Source organism: Hydractinia symbiolongicarpus, chromosome 10, assembly GCF_029227915.1.
Source record: "Hydractinia symbiolongicarpus strain clone_291-10 chromosome 10, HSymV2.1, whole genome shotgun sequence".
In the NCBI taxonomy this organism is placed as follows: Eukaryota; Metazoa; Cnidaria; class Hydrozoa; order Anthoathecata; family Hydractiniidae; genus Hydractinia; species Hydractinia symbiolongicarpus.
In genome coordinates this window covers 9,708,252-9,729,615 of record NC_079884.1, presented here as the reverse complement: position 1 = coordinate 9,729,615, position 21,364 = coordinate 9,708,252, and the positions used below count along the sequence as shown (strand labels likewise).

The following is a 21,364-nucleotide window of genomic DNA, read 5'->3' as shown; positions in this document are numbered from 1 at the left end:
TTCCTCTTATCTTCTGTTACGTTTTAATAAATTTTTCAGCACCAGTAATAACAACCTATAAAGTACATTTAGGAACCTCTTATTCACAAATTCTTCGATTTTAGTCCATGATATAAACGTGCGACATGAAAAACCCCTCTTCAATAATTCAGCATGGTTTACTGTTGTTTACAGTTTTAATTACAAAAAATGAAATACAATAACATTAATTACAAAAATGAAAACAAACAAGTCTAAAGGGAAAAAACCTTTTTTACATAGAAAAGAAAACACTGCTACTTTCTAACGTGCACAATAAAGTGTGTGCGACGAAGTGAATAACTACAAGAACAAAAGAAACATGAGTTTTGGAAATAAAACTTTAAAAATTCATTCAAAAAATACTAATGGATTATTATTGCCTTAATTACATTTAAACAATTAATGCTAAACACAATTAGACACAATACAAATCAAAAAAGAAACTTTTTGTTATTCTCTACAGAAGTTGTTTTTACACATACGAATAACATGACATTTGTTTAAAGGGATCAACTCCAAGCACAACTAGGCTAACGCAGACTGTCCTAAGAAACAAGAACAAGACGTGAAATAGTTAATTATAAGATAGTAAATCATTTACAGTTGTAGAAAGAATAATTACATGAAAGCAAAAAATGGAGACAATTCTAGAAATATATATACAATTACCCCAAATCCAAAATCTAAAATTACAGTAGAAAAGAATACATAGTGCAAAAATAACAAACTATCTACAGAGCATTCCTCCTGTGGTGAGAAATTTTGTAGATGTGATAAGCTTATTTCTGATGTAGTAAATTTTTCAAAACAATGGTGTTGATGATGGCCATAAAGTTATAATTCACCATTTGAAAAAGTACATTAATCTTGGGAATTTACACCCTCCCCTAACACAAAAAAACACAACATACATTCTTCCATTTATGACTCACTCCCCAAAAACAAGAAAGCAAAAGCCAGCACTTCTTTATCGCATTAAATTTTTATCTATGTAGATGCAGAAGATAAGACTTTTAAAGAAAAATGTCTGTTAGAAACTATGTGAAAAAAATAGAAAAGAAATTCAAAAATAAACAAACAAAAACAAATGGGACACAACATATAAAAAATAATATTTCTCATTATATTTAGTCAAAGTAATAGGGTCAAATAATTTGAGCCATAATAAAAGAATCATAAATACAAAAGACTGCTCATTCAATAATAAAATAAATAAAACACTAGTGTTCAACTCCCTTTCTGCTCGGTCAGCTCAGCTTCAGGAAGATCAATTGCTAAAGCTTGTACAATCCATGGGTCACATTTTGATCCTTCTCGGAATTCCTCCATAGTTAGTTTACCATCATGATTCTTTTTTTTTTAAAAAAAAAACAAATAAAAAAAATAAAATCATTAGAATCATTTCACAATCTTCAGATTTATTTTGTTTTTGAAACCGTGTTGTTGCGAAAGACATTGATAATCTGGGAGCCTAGTGTTGTAGTAGTCTTTTTTAGTTAAAAAAACTTACTTTGTCCATTTTTTTAAATATTTTATCAACTCGTTTTTCAGGAGTATCTTCGTCTTCAGGTAGATCTACCATCCTTCCCTGTAAAGAAAACAAATGAAAGACTAAGTTCTTCAAAATATTGTATACCGTAACCGATAAAAACAAGAATTAGAATTAGAATATATATATACTTAAATTTTACTTAAACTGTGTTAAACTAGATTTTTAGTAAAGAAGATTTAAAATCTTACCACCATGCGATATATAGACTCTACAATATGCAACATCTCATCCCTAGTAATATATCCATCTTTATCTAAGTCGTACAGTGAGAATGCCCCTAAAATAAACATTACACATTTTAAAAAATAATAAAAATAAAAAAAACATAATAGAAACATTTTAACGAATTAAAAAACTTTTTATCTTACATTCTAGTTTTTCATCCAAACTCCCCCTTGATGTTATTGAAAGAGCAGTTATAAATTCTTTAAAACTAATACAGCCATCCTATAATATATATAATAAGAATTTATTTCTCAATCTAAAAGTGATGCAAATGTTTATGAAGACAAAAAAGCAACCTTGTGTAGAGAATTTGGCCAATGAAGGCTTGCTTTGTTCTTCCAATTTTCTTAAATAATTCCACGATTTTTTTTTAATCTAATCATTAAGAGTTACCTATGCCTAAATATTTTACAGATCGTGCCATTTATAGTAGATTTTATTTTTAGTAGATTTTATTTACAATAGATTTTACTTACTGCATTTTTATCAAAGACTTTAAACACAAAAGCTGCAAATTTTGACGGGTCACCAAATGGAAAAAACTGTTGGTATATTCTCTCAAATTCCTGAAAAAAAGCAAGACATTTTATTTGTACAAATTTGTGTGATTACTGAGACATTTTTTTACATGGAGGAGAGAAAAGCAAAATAAGACAAATAATTTTCTTAAAGCCCACCTCTTGCAAACAAACAAGTTGGGCTTAAATGAAAGGTTACCTAGGAACCTTTTTGTTTTTTTTTAAAAATATCTCAACAACCGATAAAGATCGGTTGTTGAGATATTTGTCTTAAAAGTTAGGCTAATTATGTGAAATTATGACGTCATGAACTAGCTCAAAAACATGTATGTGCTTTTAATGAGCATAATTATAGTAACTGAATATTGAAATGTATGTAAAATGTTAAAGATGCCAAACTAAAAGTTTAAAAAACATTTTTAACACTATAAGCCTTGTCAAAACTGTTAAATACAACACCCACTCAGAGCTAGTTTATGATGTCCTGCATAATTAGAGGAACTTCAAGCCCAAATCCTTAGGAACCACTCAAGAATTTTTGAAAAAATATACAAACTCCTAGACAACCTTTTTAACCTCTTTCATATGAAAGTAACTTGTTTTTTTTGCGGGAGGTAAGCTTTAAAATTTTGCGCGCATACATACATATTATTTTTGTAAAAACAAAATGTTTGGTGTCCAGATTTGAGACTTTGCGGTAAAAATACACACAAAAAGTCTATAAGGACATAGTTTTCAAGGTTTAAAGGAAATTAATGTACCTCTTGGTGCAATTGACCAGATGGACAGTCTTTCATAAAATCTCTATACCTAAAGGAAAAAAATAAAACCTTGACTCTCATAAAGAATACATCCCAGGAACACTTTTTGTCTTGCTAAATATAAATACTTCAACCAGACTTTTCGAATTTCAATTATTTTTTAGTAGCAATACTGTTTAAGCATTTTTTTGCCTGACTGCATTGATAACAAAAAATGCAAGAAAGCTAATAGTAGTCTTACCACTTCTGAAGCTCTTTCTTATCAACTAAAAATAGAAATACATGCCGACAATAACAACAACAAAAAACATGCATACATGAAAAGACATAATAAAAGAGTTTTCAATCTGACATTTTGAAATAAGAGATACTAATTAAAATCATACAATCATCATGTTAAATCTAAGAATAGATTGTCATTTTATATTCTTTTTCTGAAATCAATAATTAGCATTTTAGAATGAACTTCTATATAATTGAAATTTCAAAAATAAAATTAAAATCAGGGTCCAAAATGAATAATTTCTGGTAGTTTGTGACAACCCAAAAGAGACTTTTTGTAGTTCTCCAGCTGGTAAGCTAATTATAACGTAAATATGATAATGGTATTTTTGAAAATCATAAAGTGCTTAAGCAATCTTGCCAGACAAAAATTGGAATGCTATGCCAATAATTTTATAAAACGTCAGACCATTCATACATAAAACATGCAGTCATTCAATTACATTAATACCTTATGTATTTTATACATAGACATTCTGAATATTAGATTTTACCACTGATATAAAAATTCACTTCAATTTACTTATGATTACAACACTAAATAAATGTGTTTATAAGTACATTGTTTTCTTTATGCTTTATCTAAAATTATATCAAAGGCTAAAATATGCTATATAATAATGCTTTGTTTTCGTGATTGTGTTAAATATGCTTAAAATTTTAATCTTGGGAAAGTGTTTAACTTAACTTTTCTGCCATTTTGAGAGTTGTTGTGAAAAATATCTTATGAACTAAAACATAAATTTAATTTTAGTATTTTGCTTGATAAAACATTTCAGAAAGAGGATAGGGTAAAACAACAATTAAACAAAAAAAGAATTTTTTACAATATATAAAGAATTTAGTTATGCCTCGTGATCATACACATGTTTATAATCAAACATGGCAAACACCTCTAGAACTAACTTTGGCAAACTATTGCATTTCGTAATAGACTTTTTTTATCCGTTTTTCATCCCTTACGAAAAGGGTGGCCACAGAAATTTTGTAATGTATTCTGGGAATTTCCCATGATCTTTGAATTTCATGTCCATTGAACACAGTAGAATATGCAGCGGCATTATAAAATTATAGAAAAAAGTCTTGTAATTTCAATGCAACTCAGGGAAACATATGACAAAAACAAAAATAACTGAAATTGCTTAATTGCATATACCATTAATATGAGTGTACACAATATCAGATAATAACATAAACCAGTGCAGAGAAGCAATCATCAAAATAAAAAAAAAATCATGGATTAGGACTTTTGGAATTTCCATGAGACGAAGTATAACAAGCTTAATACCTATATTTGCAAAAGTAAAATTTTCCAAATGCAAATAATGCTGTAATTTGAAATGTTACAGTCTCAATGTCAATAAATAAAATTATATTTTCATTTTTTACAAGTCACTTCACGAACTGTGATTCAAAAAACTGCTGAACCTTTGAACCGTGTCAAGGACACAGACCTTTCACAAGCTTGGTCTATACATCTAAAGTTGGTCTTTGTATTTTACAGTAAAACATCAAAAATGTTTTTGTTTACACTCATGTTTATTCACATGCATATAATGGAAAAGATTTGTTTGCAAACATTGCTTGACAAAAAAAAAATTCCATGCGAATTTTACCATCAAATTTTCAATCCTGTTTGTAAAGAAAGATTGTAAAGGTGATAAATCTTCTAAAATAGCCTGTCGCTTTTAGCAAATTTTGTATGCTATGTTGCCAAAAAAGAGAGCCATGATAAACTTTTAGGACACCACTGAAAATACATTGTTTCCTCATTCTTTAAAACAGCAAATATCAAGAATTACAACAAGTAGATAGCTAGACAGATGGATGAACATGCAAACTTGACATATTTTCAATGGTGGCCCAATTCCCAAATTCACCAAGAGTTTTTTAACTTTGCTGGTCACGCAAATAAGAAATAGCACCAAATCAGCTAGCTAGAGATAATTAGATAGTTATAGATAACCTGATAGTTGACTAGCTAGCTAACTCAGTTAATATGTGCTTAAAAAACTTACAATATGTTGCTTTCTGCAATTCTCTGATCTCTTCCTGAGTCAACTTTGTCCCCTTTGCACCCATCCTTTGTGAATTATGCCAGGTACGGTATAAGTACGGCAGACACTTTATGGTGTCGCGTGTTGTAAAGTGGCTTTACGCTGTCTGAGTTTTACTGCTTTATGGCTGAGGGAAGATTATTCAATTGAAAATATGACATAAATCTGATGCGAGGAAGACACTTCACTAGCCAGCTACCACATTAACATCTTTATACAGATTTAAATAATAACAAAAATAACTACGAAGTGTAAATTAAAATTTTATGAGATCGCAGCTGTGATATTTGTGTGAAACTATATACAAATTTTCTGCCTACTGATCCGCCATTGAATTTTCTAAAGTCGAACACAGACCCCGAAATATTCTCGGTGCCGTGACATGAACGGTTGTTATAGCATCCGATCAATGGAATTTATTGTTTACGCATGGACAACAAATGGCTACCAAACCAAGATTCAAGTTGGGTTAGCTTGCTACCTAGCTGGCCATACATTAGATTTACACTTTAGCTAGCTAACTAGTATTAAAGTCAAAGAAATCACAGTATAAATATTTTCCGGAATACTTCAAAAATGGATGCGACAATTGGACCAGATTCATGGAAAAGATCAACAATTAATAACATAAAATTGGCCCAAACTGTTGTTCAAAGAAGCGATAAGTTTAATGACCTGGGACGACAACTTGACCCGCTACCCTCGCTGAGGGATAATTGTATACAGCAAAGCAATGCTGAAATCAGATCATATGTCAGATCAACAAGGACTGTTGTCATTAAGTTAAGAGACAATCTCCTTGATACGGAAGAAGAAATTAAATGCTTGTTAAGAGGCAAAGAAAATTTAGAAAAGGCTCTAGAACACATACGCAAAGATATTTTACTGAATGAACAGTCTCAAGCTGGAAGAAAGGAAAAGCCAATAAGGGAAAGGGTAAGAAAGTGCACTATATTTTGAACATCTCCTCTAATCCATAAATTCCAGTGTTATGTTATAACAAATATATATTGTTATTTTTTGACTTTTTAGCAGTGAAAGCTCATTGACTCTGGCATTCACGCGGGAGGAATAAAAAAGCTAAGATTTGGCAGAAGAGAGATCTTTTCTGTGGATTTGAAAGTTTTAAACTATTATCAAGTGTAGATTGTGCAGATGCTTGTCTGATATATTTGAATTCATTTACAGTCCTAACAATGCCTTTTGTTAATGAGATGGACTAAATATTACTTTACTTAACCTAGGGCCCCAATCTTTTTTCTGCCACACAGATTTCTGAGCTTAAGAGTCTTACCACAAAAAATGTAAACAAAGGGATTAATCTATATGGGCAGCATTCAGGGAATCAAAAGAATGGGAGCAACCTTGGGATTTGTACAGAAAAGTTTTGGTATTTATTTAAAAGCTGCAATGCAGATATGTAGATTTAAAGCGTTGGTAAGATTTGCTATGAAAATTGATGGGTTAAAAAAGTAAAACAAACAAGTTAAAATAAAGCTAAAGCTTTCCGTATTAAGCCATCGTCAGTGCATATAAAATGTTACTATGTTACAATTAATATATACTAGTCGATAAGGCCCGTGGAAAAATCCACAGGCAGTAAACCAATGGTATCATGTCATAAACAAGTTATTTTTTATATATTATATTTAATGACAACTAAAAAGATATCAACAAAAGTAGAAACCAACATGATTTTTTTTAAAGAATCAGAAGTTTTGCAAAAATACATTTCATCATTTTTAAAGTTACGAATTGCTGTAACAGAAATTTTATCTGTTCAGCTATTCTTATTTAATTCTCTGAACGAACTTTAAAATTAGGGTAAAATTGTCACAATTTAGATATTATTATATATATATATTATCTTTCCAAAAGGTTTACAAGCTATACCTGTGAACATAATTTCCAGAGGTATTTCTATGTATGTATATTTTCTGTTTTATAGGAAACTGATGGGGCGGACGATTTACTTAGTGCAGAAAAACGCCATTTACTAAAGTTAAAAAGACTTCTCGAGGGTCAGCTACGTTCTGTACAGAAGCAACTACAAGTCTTGGACAACGCGAGAAAAAGGTTGAAAGCTGTGTTGTCTGAGAGAAACAGAGTTCTTGATTTGATTTGTCATGCCAGCTCAAGAAGTGCCCCATCAAGAATGTCGTCAAAAAAGGAACGTGCTCGTAGGTGTTTCACTTTTTTTGTTTTCTTTTCAAGTACTATGAACTGATTTTTGCCTGTTTTATCAAGAGAAAAGAACATGCGGGATTTAGCGTTTTTTGATTAAATTTGCAAAAGTTCGAAATATTTGTTATCTATATCTTGGAATTTGCTTTTTATAAAAAATCCCAAATCAGCTTATTTTGTGAAAGATTCTTGCAACTGTATAGCAAGTTTTTAACTTTAGAAATTCTCTTTTTAACGTTATATCTTACACATACTAGAAAGTCCGGAAGTGAATCCTTTGGGACCATACACCCCAGAAGCTGCACAAGCTATCGCAATGGCTGCTGATGCCATTCAAAGGTCACAAACATTGCTAAAGGAAGTAGGCCACTCTATTAAGGAGACTAATAAAATTCAGAAAAGTATCCATCAAAGTGTGAATAATGGTTTGACAAAGAAAATATCAGAATCTATTGCAATGAAGGTAATACATGTGACATTATGTTGAAGTACGAAATAGAAAGTCCTTACTGTGTATGTATTTTTAAAATATTGTTTTTTTCTTTCTAGCAACATTTGCAATTGGCATCTGGAGAGAACAGAATGGCAATCCACCGTGGAAACAGATGGCATTACACGACCGACTTAGCGCGAGGATATACTTTGGTAAGTAAATACATTTAAAAAATTTTCAGGCAGTCTACCAAAACAGTACGTCATAATGAATAAATATGAATGAATAAATACTTCTTTCTTTCTTTATATTTATTTTATAGCGATATAGTTTTCAATATTATATTTTAGGGGCCTGTATCGTCCATGGATTTAACAACAAGAGAGCGCCTGGACCGTCCGACAGTGCGAAGTTATCAGCGACATCCGGGAACTCAACTGGCAGAGGCTCAAAAAATCATTGAAGGGAATTACGGTCTGGAAGCTTCTTTAGATGCTATTGGTCGAAACGTTGGTATGTTAAGAATTACTCAACAAAGACTGAAGGAAGATATTCGCGACAAGCAAGTGGGAACCGACGTTGATGCGAACATCGTGCGTTATCGACGACGTAAAGCAAATCATAGATGGGTTGTCGGTGGATTGAGTTGTTAACGTTAATGAAAGAAAATATTTTTTTCAAATATATTTACACTTCCTGATTTTAGTATAATTTTTCTATTACTTTTTATATAATATTTTTTTAATCATTCTTATTTTTTTTCCTGAATGGTATCGAGATCTTGTGTACGATTTTTATAGATGTTGATAAGATATCGATTTTTCTGCATCGTACAACCTCGTTCCCAAGACTTATTTTCTCTCCTATATTTGAACGGAACCAGATATAACTGAAAAACATAAGCCCTGAAGACGAGGTTGTACAGTATACGTAATTTAAACGTCGGCTTGCTTGGTTGAAAAAAAAACAGGTACGCGGTGTTAATTTTGCTAGATTATTTCTTAGCTGGTGTATGTAAATATTTGAATTATTTTGTTACGATTTGTAATTATCCATACGTTCATACAAATGATTTTTTAAGATGGTGATAGAAAAAATATAAACTTTCAAAGTCTGTTTTTTAATTCAACAAAAAATACGATAGCTTAAGTTGATTAATTGTGACTTTTTTCGCGGGGTCCAAAAAAATGTATTTCGCGAAGATTTTTTACGAATGAACCCTTTTCAGATTATTTTTGTGAATCTATGATTACTTCGCTATTTCAATTTATTTCGGACCTATTGCTCATGTCATGAGAGCCAACAATTATTTTCTCGTTTTCCTCTTCTTTTCTTCAACAACAAACTTAAACCAAACGGGCTATATGTCATCGAACAGAATCACATAAAAATTAACCGCCATAGAAATTGATTAACTTTAAAAAGATTCTAAGTGTTTAGCAATTTTTTAGCGAACAATTCACTTCTAGTAAATTCGTGAATCGCGAATTTACCTTACTAGGAATTTGGCGCAGACAATTGTTCGCGTATATGTATATAATTCAAACTATAGTAAATTTAAGTTGATCGAACATGCTGGTTCCAAACGCAGACTTGATTCTATCGATTTACAGAATGTTAAATTCAGTGAAATTTTTACTATACCTACAGGTGTGAATATGTAACATTTAAACACAGAGTTCTTTCAAATAACTCAATCCAATAAACTACAGAAAGCAAGATGTTATGTTGAATGAAGTTTACAGTAAGAGTTTTGTAGAAACAGCAAAAATTATCAGCTGTTTATGCGGGATATCGAACAGGTGCATAATTGCACAAATTATATTTAACTATACATCAAAATGTTTGCAGAGTTTTTTTTTTTTTGATTAAGAACAAACTATCCACACCAAAGTTTTTTATAGGTTGAGAACATTAAAGACTGGCTTAGCAACATGCTACGACTCACCAAATTTGTATCTATTGCCATTTTAAGATCGAGATATTTTACTCAAATTTCTCTAAATTTTATAATTTGAGCCGTGTTTCAAGTTAGCTTGTAGTAAAATATTTGTTCATATTCATGTGTTAAAATTTTTTTTGTTAAACGCTGATTAAAGACTTCCTTTGTTAACCTTAAATTGAAAAATTTAAAGCCTTTTTTGCAATTCGATGTTCTTAAAAAATGTAAACATAATCGATATAGAACAAAAAAGAAAACAAAAAAAGTTGGGATTAGGTTCTCTTTTGTCACCAACATGATACTAAACGCAAAATAGAGCACCCGGCTAACATCTGCAATGGAGAGCACAAGATACCTCTGTGGCGGTATTTTCCAACAGGTGCGCACACTCACTTGATTTAAATTTAAATGAATCGCTGCATATAATTTTCAATAGCCGCGGTTTATATTTTCAATACAGATTAATTTTATAGATAGGTATTCTAGGAAGCTCAGAGGTAAAGTATGAACATTAGCACGCGGAAAGAGGTAATATTTTCGTTTTATTTTTTCATCGTATCTTCAAACATATATTTTATATTGATAGTCAATGCAATTATTGCAAGAAATGACGAAAATTTGACTGCTTATTTTTAGAGATTTGGCTACAACAGAAAAATCCAGATAAAGATTTATTATCAATGATATTTATACAGAAACCAGAAACATGAATATAGCGGATAAACTCCACAAAGAAGATATTTTTATGGGCGTTGAGGGCGCAGCTGCTCTACCACCCAGACGTGATAAAAATATTCAATCAAATTCACCATCTAAGAATACATTGTCAACAGTAGGGCTGGTAGAAAGCATGGCATCCGATGTTAGCATGGACATTTCAGATATTACATTGGAAATTGAAAAAATCAACAGGGATAGGGAAGATCCTGAGAAGGGAATGAAAGACACGAATCGCTTGTTAAAAGAAATAGATCAACAAATGGAGGTATGGAATCTAATTTGTGTAATTCATAATTTTAATGACGTAAGTGGGGTCTTAATAATGCTACTGCGGAATTTTTAAGAATGTTATGAGGCTATGACCACTCTTTGGTACTGTCACATCTGTGGATCCATAATTACGTTTTCTGTACATGTTTTTAAAAGCAATCTGATTTTTAAGGCCAGATTGCTTCTTTTTGCTTAGAACCTAATCTCTTCAGACCAGCATCGTGAATATCCTGTTTAGGACTTGAACTTTTGAAATCATATAATACGAATCTAATGATTTTTCGAATTATGGGAGTTCGAATTAAAGGAGTGTTTTTGTAAGCGTTTACTAGTAAATTCTAAAGGGATCGAAGTATCTGTTCGATTGAAATGATTTTTCGAACTAAACGAGTTCGAATAACATGAGTTCAATTGTATTTAAATTCACAGTAACTCAACACACGAAAAAGATTGTCACAGAGTTGTATTGACATTATGTGTAACAACTTTTTTTGAAATACATCAAGGAAATAACAAAGTGCAGAAGGTAAATAACATTTTTCGGACAATTGACGAAGTATTTCGAGTTGGCAAACATTTTTTTCTGACGCAAAAATTTTGTCCAAAAATAAATTTGGGAAATAAAATATACGACAAGATCTCATCAAAGTTCCTTTAATAACCCTCTAATTTTCCTACTTGTTGATTCACACTAAATAATTCGAATTAAAAATTTTGTTTTTGCGACTCGCATTAGTTGTCAAGAACCAACCTCGCTCCCAGAATTTTTTGACATCTCTTATATATCAAAGGAATAAAGATCCTGCGGTCGAGGGTGGTTAAGAAGCTCTTTCTGCTCGCACTTTTTGTTTCCGTTCTTAATTAATGTCAGGGCTAACTGCAGTTTTAAATATTTCAGCAATCGTTTGAAATAATGGAGGAACGACAAAACATGGTTCGATCTTTTCTTAAAGACAGAGAAAAAGCAGAAGTCAATCATCGGCATCGTGCAAACCAACTGATGAAGCAATTTACCGACAAAATGTCGGTTATGGAATCGGCGTTAGGTGTCGAAAAAGTTTACACGAAAACAAATACCACGTCGGTCACGCAGACTGATGTAATCGAGACAAATGACGAAGAGTTGCAAACCAGTTATGTGGAGATTAACAACGACGCACTTCAGGAAGCTGTAGAGGCTTTAACACACGATATGAAAGACGTAGTCCAGAAACAGCTGCTTCGCGAAAAAGTCGCAATGCTTCAAGAACTGGAAGTAAGAAAGAATGAGATCGATGAAGAAGAGATTACGAAAACCTTAGCTGACCTTGAACGACAGTTTAGACTCGACAAAGCAAAGTCAAAAATTAAACAACTTATTCAAAACGAGGCAGAAACTAGTGTGAAAGAGAGGCTTCTTTCAATGGCAAATAATTTGGTTGAGTGGTTACATACTGATAATAATGACGATGTGTTGAACGGTTTGAGCGATGACCTTAAAATTAAACTCCGCAACACAAAGACTGCATTTCAAGAAATGAACAAGTCTGGAGTTCCAAACCAAGAAAGTAACTTCACCACTGACATGCATGACTTGGGAAAAGCTTGTCGAAAAATTGATCTTCTGGAAGCTTCGTTAGACTCTGTGTTGGCTGATATTCAAAAGAATTTAGATTTAAGTTCATCTGAGTTAAAGCAGTTAACAAACAATATTTTAAAGGAGAAGAATGAAAGAGAAAGAAGTCAACTTATTGAAAACCTCGTTAGTAAAAGCTACACCACCGAATCTAGCGAGAAAGAGCAAGTTCGAAAAACTATTAAAGATTTTGTAAACATACAAAATGAACTCTACGAAGCAGAGGAAGTTTGCCAAGACGCGATTAGTTTGAAATTTACTGATTCGAATGACGATTTTCTTAAAAAACAAATGTTAAAGATTGTTTATAAAAATAAAACTTTAGTGAAAGAAAAAGAAGAGCTTTTAGGGATGTTAAACTCTGGAGCAGGGAAGTTGGTAGTGAATCCAACAACTAACTTTTATATCGAGCCTATACGAATGGATGAGGATGAAGAAGAAAGCATAGAGGATTTGCTGGCGATTGAACCGAAGTTAGGTAGCACCTTAGTTCAAGACCTTCTCCACATTAAAGAAAACAAGCAAACGCATGCGATTGGTTTAGTGCATTACAACGAAAAATCTATAGAAAACATTATTCAGGAGTATGAAAGCGAGATTAAACAGCTCTCTGAATATCAAAACGAGGCTTTAGCGTACGAAAATGTTGAAGAAATTATATCACGTCAAGCCGTAACATCAGACACTCTTGCAGCGTTGAAAGAAGAACAGGAAAAAGTTGAAGAACTGCTTCGTGTAAACACGCCACAAATTGAAGAAGTCAATGACAAACTAGAAGCTTTAAAATTGAGCAAGGAGGAAATGTTGCGAAAGGAGAAAAAGTTGCTTCAACGAAAAAATGTATTAAAGAGGAATTTAAAAGAACTGAATAAGAGAGTTGCTGACAACCTGATGAACGAGGAACGTAAAAAAGAGAAAGTTTACACGGAGGAACAAATAGGCCGGGTTGCTATAGAAATTGAACATGTCAGATCAAAAATTGCAGAGAACTTGGATAGCGAGAAAACAGAAAAACAGAAGTTGCAAAATCTTGCTGAAAAATCATTAAAAAAAGAAAAAATTCCATTATCTAAAAAATTATCTCAACTAAAAGAAGATCTAGAGAAATTAAGTCCCTTTGTGAACAAACACAGCGTTAAGTATCGTCCAGATGACGTGTCAATGGAAACTCCAAATACATCACAAGTGAAACAGGTAATCGAGACAAGAAATGAACTCTCTAAGAGACTCACAGAGACTGAGCATAAAATACAGGAAATCATCACAAGCAACGATTATGAATCGAGTCCAAGTGGGAGCTTGGAACAAATTGAAGATCTTGAAAACGATCAAGCATTGGAAAATAGAAGAAGAAGTCATGATCTTAATACAAAACTAGTGGAAATCGAGATGGAACTGGATAACGTGAATATAGAAATGTACAAAGGCGAAATTACGCTGCAAGATCTACATGGATTAAAGAAATATTCTGAAGAGTTGAAAAATGCTTTAAATGACATTGAAATGAAGTTAAAACCAGATACAGTCGAAGAGAAGTATTCAAATAAAATCCAAGAATTACAAAACAAAATTTCGTCTTTAAGGCAACAGTTAGAAGAAAAAGAAATTCAAAATTTAGATTCCAATTTGGATGAGATGGAAACATTGGAATCTGCAAAAGCAAAACTTGAAAGAGAATTACAAAATATGAGAGAGGACATGTTGGTTGGTAAGGATAGCGAGGTTGCGCATCAAGCTTTGAGAGATTTGCTGGAAGAAAGAGATCGAACAAAGAAGCTGATCATGTGCTTAGAAGATGATGAAAGACTTCTATCTGACGCAAAGCGGAAAAACAGCGGTCACGCTTCCATTAATAAAAGTTTAAAATGTACAGATGAAGAGATGTTAAAACAAAAGAGCTATGGTATATCCACGATTATCCAAATTGCACGCAATAGATTAGATGTATTTATTGACATAGTCAAGACAAAAATGGAGAAAAAGCTGCAAGAAGCCAAGGAAAAAAGTTGGGTTAACAAGGAAAATTTGACTAAGGAAGAAAAACAAAAACTTGGTAAGGAGCTAAAAGACATAATTGGAGATATCAATCAAACAAATAAAGAAATAAAGCAGATAGATGAGTTCGAGTTAACCGGCTTTGCTACATATGAAGGCCAATCCATGCTCACCACCTTATATCAAAAGAAAAGGGAGTTGCTTTCCATCTTAGACGATATCAATTTTGGAATTCAAGCGGAATCAGAAAATGACAACAACATTAAAGGGTTGTTGAAGCAGAAGATTAAAGTCGAGCAAGAGCTGATGGATTTAGATGAACGTATTGGTGGACAGGATCAAGTTTTGAAAGAAAGGCTCAAAAAGTTGCTGGATTTGAAACACGTGCTTGAAAATAAAATGGCAGACAGTGTAAGCATAGATGACTTGCAAACTATCATTACACAGTTAGACAAAAAGGAATACGTCAAGCAATCTACAAAAAGTGGTGAACCCACTGTGGATTCGTTAATTAGGGAAAGGCTATCTTTAAGTAAAAACATTTTAAGTGTGCCAAGAGACACTGAGGAAGGCAACGAAGAGGCTGCTGAAATGTGTAAAGTTCTTGAAAGTGTGGACGCCGATATCTTCGAGAGAGTCGAGAAGGTAATGTCCAAGTTAAATATGCTTGACGTTGAAGAAGACGGGATGGAAAATTTTTCTTTTCATTTGCTGGCCAACACTGCAGCAACCTTTGAGTTGCAGCATGCGAAAAATGAATTTGAAAATGCCTTGAAGCTGTCGGGTTGTCAACCAAGCGAGAATCAATTGAGCGAGAGTGACTTAAAGGATACGTTTATAAAGATAAAAGAAACGGAGGATTTCCGAAAAATTTTACAAAATTTTATTTCACGGAACATTGATTTTAACAATATCGAGGATATCAAAGAATTAAAATCGTTAAATGAAGATAAATTGAGAATACTGTTGAACAAAATCAAAAAATTAAATTTATTGATTGAACGAAAAGAAGATTTTTATGACCACGAGAAAGGCAGTCCTTTAAAGGAATATGAGAAACTTGCACGTGATAGTAAGAAAATTGCACGTGAATTTGAAACAGCGGTTACATCGTATGATGTAGAGTCGCAATATAATGAACACATTGTAAGAACAAAACCATACATCAACAGAACTACTGCTCCTGTGAAGTTGAGTGCTTTAGCAACGTTCCTTGAAAGAAGAGATGAAAAATTGAACGAGTTGTTTTTTCTTGAAAAAGAATTAGAAAATGCAAATATTACTGAAGAAAAAAGGCAAGACTTAAATAATAAAAAAGGCGAGTTAGAAAGAATTATCGAAGAGATTGATGAAAAGATAATTGAAGGTGATTTCCCTTTGCCTGCTGAAGAAAACAATGGTTCACCAACCAGAAGTTTTTCACCACGTAGTACATCAAGCAGAAACAGTTTTAGTGTGGTCATTGATGAGAGAGATAAACTGCTGAAGAAAATCTTCCAGCTTCAAAAGAAGGAGGAACATATCCGCGAAAGTGAGGATATTTTGAACAAATTTGAACACATCAAAGAAATAGAAGAAAGTAAAGAAAAAATGAAACAACATCTCCAACATATCGACAAATGTATGTTTCGATGTAATACCAGTGATGACACTTTGCTGGATGAAAATGACACCATTCAAAATATCACTCAGGATGATATCCAAAAAAGCATAGAATTGTTGAGTCAGCAATTTAAAGTGGAACAATTTAAGCCTGTTTCATCCACCAAAGATGAATTCATCGATTTGACTGAATTCATAACTAAGCCGAAAGAAGTAGACATATTTCTGCAGCTTCAAAATATAGAAGAAAGGATGGTGGTTAAGAAGCTGAAGGCTGAGATACTTGCCCTGCAGTTAGAAAAAGAGGCCATTGAAATCACACAGACTGAAGAAAAGCGAGCAGTAACAGAAGAACTTTCGAAAACACAAAAGTTACTAGCGGAAACAGAAGCAAAATTAGTTCTGCTTCAACGTAAAGAAAACTTGGAAGATGAGATGAGAATGCTGAAAGAAAAAGTTGACAAGAACGAAAAAAGGCGGGAAGAAATAGAAGAAGAAATCTCACATGAAAGATTTGTGCTTACGGAGCGAGTCGTGACAAAATCTGAGCTCAAAAAAACAAAAATAAAACTTGAACAAGAACTCGATGAGATTAATATCACAATTCATCAATATTCCAATGCCCTTGAGAAAGAAGTTAATATAACAGAGGCTAAACAAGAGAATAATGAAGAAGAAGAAGAAGTTAAAGAAGAAGAAATTGAAGAAGATATGAGCAGAATTTTGGATGAACACTTGAACTCTTTATTAAGCCACAAAAGAGAATTACAACAACGCCTTACAAACTTTACCGATTCAGTTATCGATGAAAATACTGAAACCTCATTGGTTGATTTATTGGGTAAAAGACGCAAAGTAATTAAAGAAATCGAGGAAGTGCAGAAACTACTGTACGAAGAGGATATAAGAAAACAGAAAGAATGTTTAACTGAAGAGATAAAAGTATGCTATGAAGAATATAAAGAAATAAAAGCAAATAATGGATATAATATTCACAAGAAAAAACTTCTACACAAGAAGGTAAAACAGCTGGAACAAAGCGAAGCTAGTTTAAATAAAATTGTAAACGAAAGTAAATACAATAAAGATTTTTCGCGTATGAAGTGCCAGCTTGGTGAACATTTATTCAGTCTTCTTCAAGACCCAAACGTTGAAGCAAGCGAGCCACATTTGAAAGAGTTAATGATGTGTATGGAAGATCGCACTATATCGCAATATATCAAAGACATGGTAGGGTTATGCACACTGCAGACGGAGCAAATTCAAAATTTGAAAAACGATATTAAACTTGCGAAAGAAGAACAGACCAAGGGAAAACAAACGGCAGACGATTTTTATAAACAAATAGAATTTTTAAATAATGAACTTACGAATGTCCAAGAAGAATTAGAAGTTTTAAAAACAACACAAAAACAAGTCCGAGAATTAGTTGGAATACGATTACACGATCTCATAACAGGTAACATGAATAATGACAAAACTACCGATCCATGGTTTAACGAAGTTCGTAAAAGGCTTCGCAATGTCGAAACAATCGAAGAGCTGCTGATATCCAACATTGACGCATTAGAGAGGGGAGAGATAAATAATAACTTGATTAACCAGCTTGTTGAAGATAAGAAGGTGCTGCAAAAACGTTTGGGTGAACAAGAAGAACAGTGCCATTTACTAAGACGACGCGAGGAAGATTTCTTCTCCGAAACTGAAAGTTTACGCGATAATTTACAGCAATGTACGAGCAAAACAAGCTCGATACATGAAGAAGCACAAAAATTGAAAGATGATTACGAGGAAACGAAAGAGAAATTGGACGCAGCAATTGTTGAGAACGATCGTTTAAAAGCACGCTTGGCGAAAAAAGAAAAAACAGCGAATCTCAGCGAAGGAACGAGTAAAATAAAAACAGAATTGATGCGTGCAAATAAAGAAAATGAAAATTTAAAAGTTAGCAAAAGTCAACTACAAAACGAGCTGGATTCATTTCGAAAGAAATTTAAACGTCTAAGTAGAGAAAAAAGTTTGATGCAGGAAAAACTTGAGCTAGAGACGAAGCATATAAAGGAAACACAAGCAGAATTGAGTGCTTCACAACAGAAAGAAAGACTAAGTAAAACTGAGATGCACAAGAATTGCCAACTGATTGAAAAACAACGCAGAGAACTGAACAAGATGAAAGAAACCAAAACACAAGTGGAAAAACAAAACGAAGAACTTCAACACGCGTTGGACGAGGTTAAAGAAAAATATCAAACACTCAACGTCAAACATCAAAACGAGACTACTAAAATAACTAAAGAGCTACGAGCGGCGAAAAACAAAGTCGAAGTCCACAAAACTGAAATTGAAAAGTTAACAATCGAAAATGAAGTTTCTCGCAACGACGAATTAGGACAAGTCAAGATAGCGTTTGCAAACGAAAGAGCATCGTATGTTAACGAGATAAAAGATCTCACAGAAAGACTGGAAGAAGAAACAAAAAATAATAAGAAGGAAGCTGAGGAGATGTGGAAGAAAATTAAAAAAATAGAAGAAACGAACGAAGAACTGAGTGTCGAAAATAAAACTTTACTCGATAAATTACACGATCTTGACGAGTCGTTTGAAGCTGAACTTTTGGAAACACGAAAAGAATTAAACGAGAAATATAACCAATCAGTGGACAAATTAAACGAAAAAATTCGAAATTTGGCTAATGACATCATCACTATCGAGCAGTTAAAGAATGAAGTCGAAATCGAAAAGGATGCAGTTACTAAAGAAAACGAAGATTTATCGATTCAGTTGCACGAACAAGTCACAATAATGGAGGAAAAAGAAAAGACAAATCGTGTAAGGATCTCCAGCATGCAAACTGAACTGGAGGGAGTAAAACTCGAAAATTCCGAGTTACAAGATGAAATCAGCGAGTTAAGAAGTGGACAAAGACAGATGAGAAATTTAGAGAATTTTGAGAGAGAACTGAAAGAAAAGCACGAAAACCTGCAGAAATCACTCGAAGAATTTGAGTTAGAAAAAAATCAGTTTGGTGAAAGCATGAAATTCTTTATGACAAAATCAACGAACGAAAGGAGTAAAAATGTTGAAAACAAAAAACAGGATGATCGAGTTTCATTTAAACTGTTAAAAATGAGTCAGGATGAGCGAGACAAAATGAACGAGGACTTGATTGCTTCTAATCGCGATTTACAACAAACTCGAAACGAGTTACGAAAAGTCAAAGCGGCGTTACGACAAAAAGAGCAAGATTATTTCTCAGAAGAAAAACAATTAATTTCAAACATTGAGGCGCGGAATAAACAGAAATTAGAAGAGTTGCAAAAATACCACAACAAAGAAAAAGAAAAAATATTAAAACTGTATTCAGAGGAACAGAGCAAATGGGAGGAAGAAATAAGACGTCTCAAAGATGATCTTCACGAAGAAAACTTAAAAAAGTTAGGTGAACAAAGACAAGATTACGAGACGGAAATGAAGCAGCAGTTTGAAAACTACATGAAAGTGTTCGAAGTGGAGAAAGAAGAAATGCAGGAACAAATTGATATTTCGCGGAATGAAAAGAAAGAGTTAATAAAACAGTTTGAAAGTGACAGAATGACGATGAAAAAGAAATATGACAACGAGAGACATGCCTTAGAAGAAACCGTTCGAAGATTGTTGAAGAATCTAATGAAATACAAAGACCAAAGAGATAAGTAAGTTTGACATTGTAACAGTTTTCTATACCACGCCTTTAAAACACACATTTGCAAATTGGTAGCATTTACTCAGTTCCCATGTAAGATAACCTGTTACCGCAAATCACGAGTTTCCACGCGTCCAAGCAGGTGACAATGAGTCTTGTCCTTCCATTCCCATCATGAAACGATGTCTTACGTCATTTGCCACGGTCCCCAGCAGACCCCTTTAACATCGACGATAGGGCAATTTGAACAAATGCTTCCGTGAAAGGTTTCGAATGATCCCAGGGTCCCACATTCTTGCTCTCCTTTGCGGACGTTAGTTTTCCAATTTATTATTTTAGGCTAAAAACAAGTCATCAAGACGAAATCACTGAATTAGAGGAACGTTTCGATGCGGAAAAAGAACGTCTGGAGGAGCGTCGTGAAGAAGAGTTGCAGACATTAAGAGAAAATTTGTATCGTCTATACGGTAACAACATTAAAAACGAGAGACAAATTCTGCATGTCACATTTGACGAAATCATAAATGAATCCACGTCGAAAAAGTGCGGAGGAGGGACATTATGGTGCCCAGACAAAAAGGTGGAGGAGACTTTAACTTTAAAAGAATTAAAGGAACTCGTGCATATGGGAGATTTAAGCGGGATTATCGATGCAGAATACGACGGCGAAAAAGAAATGATTAAACAGAGCATGCGCGAACAATATAAAGTACGACTTCGAAACGAGACTGATTCTTTGATGAAGCGATTACTTGAATTGTCGGACGAGTTGGATTCTCTCAGATCGAACGCTTGATTTGAAGAACACAGCGTACTGCAAACAAACAAATATTACTAACAATTAAACAATATGACATATGTCGGAGTGTCTTTACTAATATTTTTAAATACTATTTACAAACTTAAAGCTTTTTATAAAATGTTTTAAAATATATTGTGACGTGAAATATAATATGGGCGTAGTAGAAATATGTACCAAATATATTCTGAAATAATTTTTTTAGCATAGAAGTTCATTGGGTAATTTCTGTCAGTTTAAACGATTATTTTTCAGGATAAGCAACAACTTAAAAGAAATGTGAGGCCAAAAAATAACACATTACTGTATTTTTTCAAATAAAAAACTGCCGGGGATAAAAGCCACTCCCAGATGCAAGCTACAATTTAAGACCGCTTTTCATTGACGCGTTTATTATCGCAACCCTCGACAATTGAAAGTCGTCGCATTCAATATACTGAACCCTTAATACGCTAAAGATGGTAGCGTTATCAAAATTTTGATTGGCTGTTAAAAAGATGTCCGTGCGCAAACATTGGACCGCGGTTGACTCGTCACGTTGCAAGTTGAGATTAAAAAGATTTTAATTAAAAGCGACCATTAGTTGAAAAACAGTTGATAGAAGCCGTCTTTAAACAAAAATTTCTCAAAACCCCTTAAAAACGGACAAACAAAAAGCCAGTTACAGTATTTTTCTACTTTCTTTAAAAAAAAACTAAAAGCCATG

The 21,364-nt window shown here is 33.1% G+C and overlaps 3 protein-coding genes across 3 annotated transcripts; 2 read left to right on the top strand and 1 right to left on the bottom strand.

Moving 5' to 3' along the window:
• Positions 1-139: 139 nt before the first annotated feature.
• On the bottom strand, positions 140-5,736 carry LOC130662531 (neuronal calcium sensor 1-like). The gene is made up of 8 exons (XM_057461422.1): positions 5,378-5,736; positions 3,319-3,343; positions 3,078-3,126; positions 2,275-2,364; positions 1,942-2,020; positions 1,762-1,850; positions 1,532-1,609; positions 140-1,371 (listed from the first exon to the last, which is right to left on the bottom strand). Exons 1-8 carry the CDS (start codon positions 5,439-5,441, stop codon positions 1,249-1,251), a joined length of 597 nt encoding a protein of 198 aa, XP_057317405.1. The 5' UTR covers positions 5,442-5,736; the 3' UTR covers positions 140-1,248.
• Positions 5,737-5,838: 102 nt separating this feature from the next.
• On the top strand, positions 5,839-9,144 carry LOC130662529 (coiled-coil domain-containing protein 105-like). Its single transcript, XM_057461421.1, has 5 exons — positions 5,839-6,352; positions 7,365-7,596; positions 7,858-8,063; positions 8,150-8,245; positions 8,384-9,144. Exons 1-5 carry the CDS (start codon positions 5,993-5,995, stop codon positions 8,684-8,686), a joined length of 1,197 nt encoding a protein of 398 aa, XP_057317404.1. The 5' UTR covers positions 5,839-5,992; the 3' UTR covers positions 8,687-9,144.
• Positions 9,145-10,245: 1,101 nt separating this feature from the next.
• Positions 10,246-20,870, top strand: LOC130662408 (A-kinase anchor protein 9-like). The gene is made up of 4 exons (XM_057461276.1): positions 10,246-10,503; positions 10,612-10,960; positions 11,864-19,869; positions 20,199-20,870. Exons 2-4 carry the CDS (start codon positions 10,682-10,684, stop codon positions 20,653-20,655), a joined length of 8,742 nt encoding a protein of 2,913 aa, XP_057317259.1. The 5' UTR covers positions 10,246-10,503; positions 10,612-10,681; the 3' UTR covers positions 20,656-20,870.
• The last annotated feature ends 494 nt before the right edge of the window (positions 20,871-21,364 follow it).

Excerpts from the sequence above, each read along its gene's own strand:
- LOC130662531 (XM_057461422.1), bottom strand. The coding sequence starts at position 5,441 with ATGGGTGCAAAGGGGACAAAGTTGACTCAGGAAGAGATCAGAGAATTG. Across the intron at positions 2,365-3,077 it reads CTGGTCAATTGCACCAAGAG|GAATTTGAGAGAATATACCA; the intron begins GTACATTAATTT and ends GCTTTTTTTCAG. Across the intron at positions 1,851-1,941 it reads TTTGGATGAAAAACTAGAAT|GGGCATTCTCACTGTACGAC; the intron begins GTAAGATAAAAA and ends TGTTTATTTTAG.
- LOC130662408 (XM_057461276.1), top strand. The coding sequence starts at position 10,682 with ATGAATATAGCGGATAAACTCCACAAAGAAGATATTTTTATGGGCGTT. Across the intron at positions 10,961-11,863 it reads AAATAGATCAACAAATGGAG|CAATCGTTTGAAATAATGGA; the intron begins GTATGGAATCTA and ends TAAATATTTCAG. Across the intron at positions 19,870-20,198 it reads TACAAAGACCAAAGAGATAA|GCTAAAAACAAGTCATCAAG; the intron begins GTAAGTTTGACA and ends TTATTATTTTAG.
- LOC130662529 (XM_057461421.1), top strand. The coding sequence starts at position 5,993 with ATGGATGCGACAATTGGACCAGATTCATGGAAAAGATCAACAATTAAT. Across the intron at positions 6,353-7,364 it reads AAAAGCCAATAAGGGAAAGG|GAAACTGATGGGGCGGACGA; the intron begins GTAAGAAAGTGC and ends TCTGTTTTATAG. Across the intron at positions 8,064-8,149 it reads CAGAATCTATTGCAATGAAG|CAACATTTGCAATTGGCATC; the intron begins GTAATACATGTG and ends TTTTCTTTCTAG.